The sequence below is a fragment of the Dendrobates tinctorius genome, unplaced genomic scaffold (genome assembly GCF_039654945.1).
Source record: "Dendrobates tinctorius isolate UK_male_01 unplaced genomic scaffold, ASM3965494v1 ptg000136l, whole genome shotgun sequence".
In the NCBI taxonomy this organism is placed as follows: Eukaryota; Metazoa; Chordata; class Amphibia; order Anura; family Dendrobatidae; genus Dendrobates; species Dendrobates tinctorius.
Genome location: NW_027361804.1, coordinates 4,139,782 through 4,148,413, shown reverse-complemented (window position 1 = coordinate 4,148,413; position 8,632 = coordinate 4,139,782). Strand labels below are relative to the sequence as shown.

The 8,632-nt window shown below is 52.5% G+C and overlaps 1 protein-coding gene across 1 annotated transcript; it reads right to left on the bottom strand.

The window, feature by feature from the left end:
• Nucleotides 1-1,456: 1,456 nt before the first annotated feature.
• On the bottom strand, nucleotides 1,457-5,854 carry ATP6V1E1 (ATPase H+ transporting V1 subunit E1). The gene is made up of 9 exons (XM_073544119.1): nucleotides 5,693-5,854; nucleotides 3,522-3,587; nucleotides 3,221-3,330; nucleotides 2,946-3,012; nucleotides 2,778-2,867; nucleotides 2,633-2,701; nucleotides 2,010-2,104; nucleotides 1,854-1,941; nucleotides 1,457-1,764 (listed from the first exon to the last, which is right to left on the bottom strand). Exons 1-9 carry the CDS (start codon nucleotides 5,723-5,725, stop codon nucleotides 1,702-1,704), a joined length of 681 nt encoding a protein of 226 aa, XP_073400220.1. The 5' UTR covers nucleotides 5,726-5,854; the 3' UTR covers nucleotides 1,457-1,701.
• Between the last annotated feature and the right edge of the window lie 2,778 nt (nucleotides 5,855-8,632).

Here is an 8,632-nt window from a genome sequence, read left to right as displayed (position 1 = left end):
CAGCTGCACCATCTGGTGGCAGAGTGATGTTACTGCAGGTGTATTATTGTCTACAGCAGCACCATCTGGTGGCAGTGAAGTTACTGTGGTTCTATTATTGACTATAGAGCAGCACCATCTGGTGGCAGTGAAGTTACTGCAGGTGTATTATTGACTGCCACCAGATGGTGCTGCTGTATAGAGTGAAGTTACTGTAGGTGCATTGACTACAGCAGCACCATCTAGTGGCTGATAAGAAGTTACTGCAGCTTGTGACATGTCCATCCAGTGGTAGATTGCGAGTACTGCGGGCAAATTGTTATTTTGGGACCAATCATTTTGCAAGTTTCATTTTCATTCGCTCTCTAGAGGCAGTACATGGCATGGGGTTGTAACATTACCTTTAATCACAGGGTTAACCCCTTAATGACCAGAGGTATTTCAGGTTTTGCCCCTTTTTTCCCCAGAGCTTTATTTTTTTTTTATTTTCCGTTAATATGGCCATGTGAGGGCTTGTTTTTTGCAGGAAGAGTTGTACTTTTGAATGACACCATTGGTTTTACCTTATCGTGTGTACTGGGAAAAAAATCCAAGTAAATTGCAATGCCAGTGTTTTTTACCATGTTTTTCAACTGCTTAATCTGCCCGGCCATTATGATTCTCCCGATCATTACGAGTTCACAGACACCAAACATGTCGAGGTTCTTTTTTAAGCGGCAAAAAAAAAGTTGCTGTTTTCAGCGCCCGGTTGCGTCTTGATTATTTGCGCGCTGAGCTTTTTTAGTGCTGCCACTTCGGCGTAGATACGATCTTCTGACCTCCTGTTCATGCAATGTGGCAGCGATGAAATAAAACACAATTCTGACAGTTTTTTTTTTTTTGTCGCGTCGCCGTTTAGCGATCAGATTAATCCTTCTTATAGATCGGGCGATCCCAAATATGTGTCATGTTTTGAATGAGGTGAAAGGGGAAGATTAACTTTTATATTTTAAAAACTTTTCACTTGTTTCCATGGGAGACTAAAAGTGGCCGTTGTCTGAATGTAGCAGCAATGCTCACTTGCTATGAGTGTCGACCACGGGCAGAGCAATCCGGGATCTGCTGGAGACCTCTGTCATGCCAGTCTATCGGTGGACCGCAATCATGTGACAAAGTTTAAAAACCACAACTTATAAAGTTACTAAAAATAAACCCAAAGAGCCAATTGCTGCAGGACATCGTCGGAGCTGCCATCATTGACGGGGCCGTAACATCAGTCTGATCGGCACTGCTGGGACTTTTAGTTCTCCCCAGATTGGCAAAGAACCTGGAGCGAGGCCGCACCGGCGCTGGTTTGTACCGTAATAATATAAACCTCAGAAGCGTTAATAAATCACTGCTTACAACTCTCCCCACTACTTGTGACCCTTCTCCCCCGGCCGTGCTGCCAGCGACGCTCCCTTCCCCTGATCACATTTCATAAGCGAGACACGGAGGCGAGAGTCACAGGTTTAATTGTAATAAATAAAATAGGACTTCATCACAATGGCGGCCGGCAGACAGGATGGTGGGGACTGAGTCCGGCAGAATCTCTACTTCCAGCTACACGTTGGTCTCTGCCTGATTCCTCCATGACAGTGAACCCGCGGCGGCCTCACATCTAGCACACAAAGAAGGCGACACATGGGAAAACGACAACGGAAAATATTCAGCACATGATCTCTGTACAACGGACGGCCGCACTCAGTCCAGGAACTTGCGGTTTGTGTTGGCCCCAAATAAAGCGACTCGAATCTCCGGCATCATCTGTAGGGGAGAATGAAGAGCATGGAGGACTGGCACCGAACCGATGGTGGGACGCAGCAATAATGCTGCTCTCCACCCCCCGGCCTCACCTGCTGAGCGATCAGGTCCAGTCTGCTCTCCAGAGTATTCGCCACCTTGATCTTTCCATCCCCGTTATAAAGCTCAACGCCTCCGGAGCTGAGAGAGGAGGAAACAGTCATTTCTGTGGTCACTGCAGGAAACGGGCAGAAGAAGCGCTCACTTACATCTCCGGGGCGAGGTGCGTGTCCTGGTCAACGATCACCTCAATCTCTCGCTTTGTGGCTGCCTTGTAGATGGGGATGCTCTTCTGTACAGAGGCCTGGAAAAAAGGGAAGCGGAAAAGAAATAGTCACAGGTGTATAATAACAATGACAGCCTTCATACTCAGCGCCAGCGAGCGTCCACCGGAATGTCACAGACCAGCAAGCACAGGAGCAAGAGTCGTGTTACAGCGCCAGAGAAACTCCATAAATAGGGCTAAAAAAAAGTGTTATGTAGATAGACATGATCTGTTATTACAACATACACACTCTCACTACTGTATCTACAGCCACCACTAGGGGGAGCTTCCTGTATACAGAGATACATGATAAGATCCTGTCTGCAGCCACCACTAGGGGGAGCTCCCTGTATACAGAGATACATGATAAGATCCTGTCTGCAGTCACCACTAGGGGGAGTGTACATTGACATCAGTAGCTGTGAAGTGGGCGCCTCCTGGTGGCATCTGCCAGTAGTTATGTTAACTTGAGAACTAGGCAGAGGCTTTGGCGCAGTACAATGTTTCTACAGGTATATAATTGGGTAGGCAGCACAGATGAGATGTCTTTTAGGATGTGGCTCTCACCTTGATGAAGGGCAGATCCTGCTTACGACATCGGATCAGCACTTTTGCTTCCAGCAGTTGGTAGAAACCCTGGATGTGGAGGGAACATGGTGATCAGAAGGCGGAAGGCAGAGGAGCTCCCGTGTATCGTGACTACAATCCCCACCTGCAGGATGAGTCCGTCCAGCAGCGCCTGGTACCGCGCCGTGTCCTTCACCACACGGGCCAACCTCTGCTTCGCCTCGTTCAGTAAATCCTAGAAGAAGAGAGAATGATCAGCAGAGACCCCCAAACCTGGGGAGTGACCCTCGTGTCCCCATCGCCAGATACTCACAGAGATGAGGTCGTCCCGAGCCTTCAGGACCTTCAGTCGGGCCTGGTTCATCAGGTTGGACATCTGACTGTAGCGGGTAAAAACAGGTAGAGATCAGCGGCCCAGCCAGCACACAGGTGAGCCCCCCACAACCAGCCGACACACAAGGAAGACCCCCCCCCCCAGCCAGCACACAGGTGAGCCCCCCACCCCTAGCCCAGCCGACACAGAGGGAAGACCCCCCCACCCCACAGGGAAGACCCCCCCAGACGGCACATAGAGCTGCCGCCACTTACATCTTCTTCTGCTGCTCGATCTGCTTCTCCTTCTTCTCGTAGTACTCCATGATCTTCAGCCTCTGCGTCTGCACCAGACGACCCTTCTCAATATTAAACTCCTCCTCCGCCTAACGGGAGAACAGAAAATATGAGGGTCTTAAAGGGGCCCCCCCCCGATTTGCTTGAAGGGGAGCACCACATTTATGCATTCAAGAGTCCGACAGTCATCATACGAATGCGGTTATATAGGGTGGGGAGCACGCGGCCCTCCAGCCATTCAGGGGGAACACGCGGCCCTCCACGTTCCCGCTCCCTTTACCTTGGCGTCGATCTCCTCGGCTTTCTCGTTGGCTTCTTGCTCGATGAACGCCATCATGTGTTTGATCTACGGGACAGAAGACGGCGGTGAGAACAGACGGCGCCGACACCCGTCCGCCCGCACCAGAGCCCGCGCCTCCGCTTACTGTCAGTGAATAACATTCTTAAAGCCATCATCCCAAAAAGAACATTCCCCCCCCCCCCCCCCCCATCTATGTGACTGGAGGGGTCTGACTGCTCCTGGGAAGGTCCGGGCCGTGCGGTTTCTGGGGTCTTTCTGCAGGGGATACGCACCGACCCTATGAACATTATTGAGGAAGAATTCCAACATTTTCTGCCGCTTCACATCTGTAACGAACCCTCAGCTGTGCGAGAACAACGGCAGATGGTGAAATCAGGAAGAATGTGGGGTCTGGCCCAAAAGGCTCCCCCATCACTATGAAGACCCCCAGAAAGGTCATTCTTTTAAATGGCCGGTGAACTAGAGTTGCGACATTTCAGCTTCTATAGGAATTGGATTATTAGCAGTTTTCTGTCACTCAGAGGCAGACGGGGGAGATTGTTATACCAGGAGCGTCCCGAGAGGCGCGACACTGAGCCGAGGAATGCGTCACCCCCAGCACCTCACCCGGCACCCCCCGAGCCGAGGAATGCGTCACCCCCAGCACCTCACCCGGCACCCCCCGAGCCGAGGAATGCGTCACCCCCAGCACCTCACCCGGCACCCGCCGAGCCGAGGAATGCGTCACCCCCAGCACCTCACCCGGCACCCCCCGAGCCGAGGAATGCGTCACCCCCAGCACCTCACCCGGCACCCCCCGAGCCGAGGAATGCGTCACCCCCAGCACCTCACCCGGCACCCCCCGAGCCGAGGAATGCGTCACCCCCAGCACCTCACCCGGCACCCCCCGAGCCGAGGAATGCGTCACCCCCAGCACCTCACCCGGCACCCGCCGAGCCGAGGAATGCGTCACCCCCAGCACCTCACCCGGCACCCGCCGAGCCGAGGAATGCGTCACCCCCAGCACCTCACCCGGCACCCGCCGAGCCGAGGAATGCGTCACCCCCAGCACCTCACCCGGCACCCGCCGAGCCGAGGAATGTATCACCCCTGCATCTCATCGGACCCCCCCTGCCCGGTGTAATGGCCGCACGTATCCATTATTGTCTTTATACACCGGGACAATCACAGATGTGGAATAAATGTCAAGTCCTCCCACCAGTGTCCGTCTGCTCATCCAGCACCACCTGGTACACACTCTAGTCTTGGGGGGGGGAAATCTGCACACGACGTGTTTTCATGTAAACAGACGGTCGGTCAGATCCTACAGGAACCGTCCCCGACCACCTCTGGGAGCCGCCTGCACCACGGCCACCGCTTACAGTAAACAGCCGCCGCCGTCCTTGAAGCGTCCTGATCAGACCTCGGCCCCGGCCCAAGTGACGGACAAAACCACCCGGGGGTCCGGAGCGGCGACCTGCACAGTGAGGGGGGCACGGTGCACTATCAGGGGTCACTGCTCCCCAACAAAGGGATCATTAACCCAACAACTGCTGGACGGCTGCGTCACATGGGAGGGGGGTCCCCAATGTGATCTGCACTCAGGATTTCCACCCAGCGGCGGGGGTGGGGGATGGGGGGAGTTCCTGTATTTGCAGCCGATCATCATGTGACCGGAGACATCAGGCGACTCAGAGGAAGAAGGAGCCCACTCATCAACGCGGGGGCAGAGGCTACCGGGGGGGAGACTGCAGCCCCCACCCGAGAACAGGGGAACCAAGGGAAGACCTCCCGGACAAGGAGAAGAAGACCCCCCTCCCCCCGGACAAGGGGAAGAAGACCCCCCCCTCCCCCCCGGACAAGGGGAAGAAGACCCCCCCCTCCCCCCCGGACAAGGGGAAGAAGACCCCCCCCTCCCCCCCGGACAAGGAGAAGACCCCCCCCTCCCCCCCGGACAAGGAGAAGGAGACCCCCCCCTCCCCCCCGGACAAGGAGAGGAAGACCCCCCCCCCGGACAAGGAGAAGAGGACCCCCTAAGGGAAAACCCCATAACAAAGATCCCCCCGCACCGCCTCCTCCTGATGACACTGCGGCCTCCGGCCCCCGGGCCGCCCCTGAAGACGCAGCGCCCCCCAGCGTCCGCCCGCGGCCCCACGCTCCTCCCCGCTCACCTGCTTCTGGACGTCGGCGTCGCTCAGGGCCATGGTGCCGGGAGATTATTGCCGCAGCTGGAGATGAAAACACCGAAGATCGGAGGCGACAATGACAGCGAGCGCCGGCAGCTTCCTCTTATACGGCGGTCACCTGACTGCAGCGGCGCCCCGCCCACATCCGTGTCAGCTGACCGGTGACTCGGGGATAAGTCACGCCCAAAAAAGTAAGAAACACGCCCACACCACTTACACCCCGTCCTGACGGGTCACCACGGCAACCATAGGAGGAGGCGGAGCCTCATATACATCTATCACCTGTGTCCTTATAGGAGGAGGAGCCTCATATACATCTATCACCTGTGTCCTTATAGGAGGCGGAGCCTCATATACATCTATCACCTGTGTCCTTATAGTAGGAGGAGCCTCATATACATCTATCACCTGTGTCCTTATAGTAGGAGGAGCCTCATATACATCTATCACCTGTGTCCTTATAGGAGGAGGAGCCTCATATACATCTATCACCTGTGTCCTTATAGGAGGCGGAGCCTCATATACATCTATCACCTGTGTCCTTATAGGAGGAGGAGCCTCATATACATCTATCACCTGTGTCCTTATAGGAGGAGGAGCCTCATATACATCTATCACCTGTGTCCTTATAGGAGGAGGAGGAGCCTCATATACGTCTATCACCTGTGTCCTTATAGGAGGAGGAGCCACATATACATCTATCACCTGTGTCCTTATAGGAGGAGGAGCCTCATATACGTCTATCACCTGTGTCCTTATAGGAGGAGGAGCCTCATATACATCTATCACCTGTGTCCTTATAGGAGGAGGAGCCACATATACATCTATCACCTGTGTCCTTATAGGAGGAGGAGCCTCATATACGTCTATCACCTGTGTCCTTATAGGAGGAGGAGCCTCATATACATCTATCACCTGTGTCCTTATAGGAGGCGGAGCCTCATATACATCTATCACCTGTGTCCTTATAGGAGGAGGAGCCTCATATACATCTATCACCTGTGTCCTTATAGGAGGAGGAGCCTCATATACATCTATCACCTGTGTCCTTATAGGAGGAGGAGGAGCCTCATATACGTCTATCACCTGTGTCCTTATAGGAGGAGGAGCCTCATATACATCTATCACCGGTTTCCTTATAGGAGGGGGAGCCTCATATACATCTATCACCTGTGTCCTTATAGGAGGAAGAGCCTCATATACATCTATCACCTGTGTCCATATAGGAGGAGGAGCCTCATATACATCTATCACCTGTGTCCTTATAGGAGGAGGAGCCTCATATACATCTATCACCTGTGTCCTTATAGGAGGAGGAGCCTCATATACATCTATCACCTGTGTCCTTATAGGAGGAGGAGGAGCCTCATATACGTCTATCACCTGTGTCCTTATAGGAGGAGGCGCCTCATATACATCTATCACCGGTTTCCTTATAGGAGGGGGAGCCTCATATACATCTATCACTTGTGTCCTTATAGGAGGAAGAGCCTCATATACATCTATCACCTGTGTCCATATAGGAGGAGGAGCCTCATATACATCTATCACCTGTGTCCTTATAGGAGGCGGAGCCTCATATACATCTATCACCTGTGTCCTTATAGGAGGAGGAGCCTCATATACATCTATCACCTGTGTCCTTATAGGAGGAGGAGGAGCCTCATATACGTCTATCACCTGTGTCCTTATAGGAGGAGGAGCCACATATACATCTATCACCTGTGTCCTTATAGGAGGAGGAGCCTCATATACGTCTATCACCTGTGTCCTTATAGGAGGAGGAGCCTCATATACATCTATCACCGGTTTCCTTATAGGAGGGGGAGCCTCATATACATCTATCACCTGTGTCCTTATAGGAGGCGGAGCCTCATATACATCTATCACCTGTGTCCTTATAGGAGGAGGAGCCTCATATACATCTATCACCTGTGTCCTTATAGGAGGCGGAGCCTCATATACATCTATCACCTGTGTCCTTATAGGAGGAGGAGCCTCATATACATCTATCACCGGTTTCCTTATAGGAGGGGGAGCCTCATATACATCTATCACCTGTGTCCTTATAGGAGGAGGAGGAGCCTCATATACATCTATCACCTGTGTCCTTATAGGAGGAGGAGGAGCCTCATATACATCTATCACCTGTGTCCTTATAGGAGGAGTAGCCTCATGTACATCTATCACCTGTGTCCTTATAGGAGGAGGAGCCTCATGTACATCTATCACCTGTGTCCTTATAGGAGGAGGAGCCCCATATACATCTATCACCTGTGTCCTTATAGGAAGAGGAGCCCCATATACATCTTTCACCTGTGTCCTTATAGGAGGAGGAGGAGCCTCATGTACATCTATCACCTGTGTCCTTATAGGAAGAGGAGCCCCATATACATCTATCACCTGTGTCCTTATAGGAGGAGGAGCCTCATATACATCTATCACCTGTGTCCTTATAGGAGGAGGAGGAGCCTCATATACATCTATCACCTGTGTCCTTATAGGAGGAGGAGCCTCATCTACATCTATCACCTGTGTCCTTATAGGAGGAGCCTCATGTACATCTATCACCTGTGTCCTTATAGGAAGAGGATCCCCATATACATCTATCACCTGTGTCCTTATAGGAGGAGCCTCATGTACATCTATCACCTGTGTCCTTATAGGAGGAGTAGCCTCATGTACGTCTATCACCTGTGTCCTTATAGGAGGAGGAGCCTCATGTTCATCTATCACCTGTGTCCTTATAGGAGGAGGAGCCCCATATACATCTATCACCTGTGTCCTTATAGGAAGAGGAGCCCCATATACATCTATCACCTGTGTCCTTATAGGAGGAGGAGGAGCCTCATGTACATCTATCACCTGTGTCCTTATAGGAAGAGGAGCCCCATATACATCTATCACCTGTGTCCTTATAGGAGG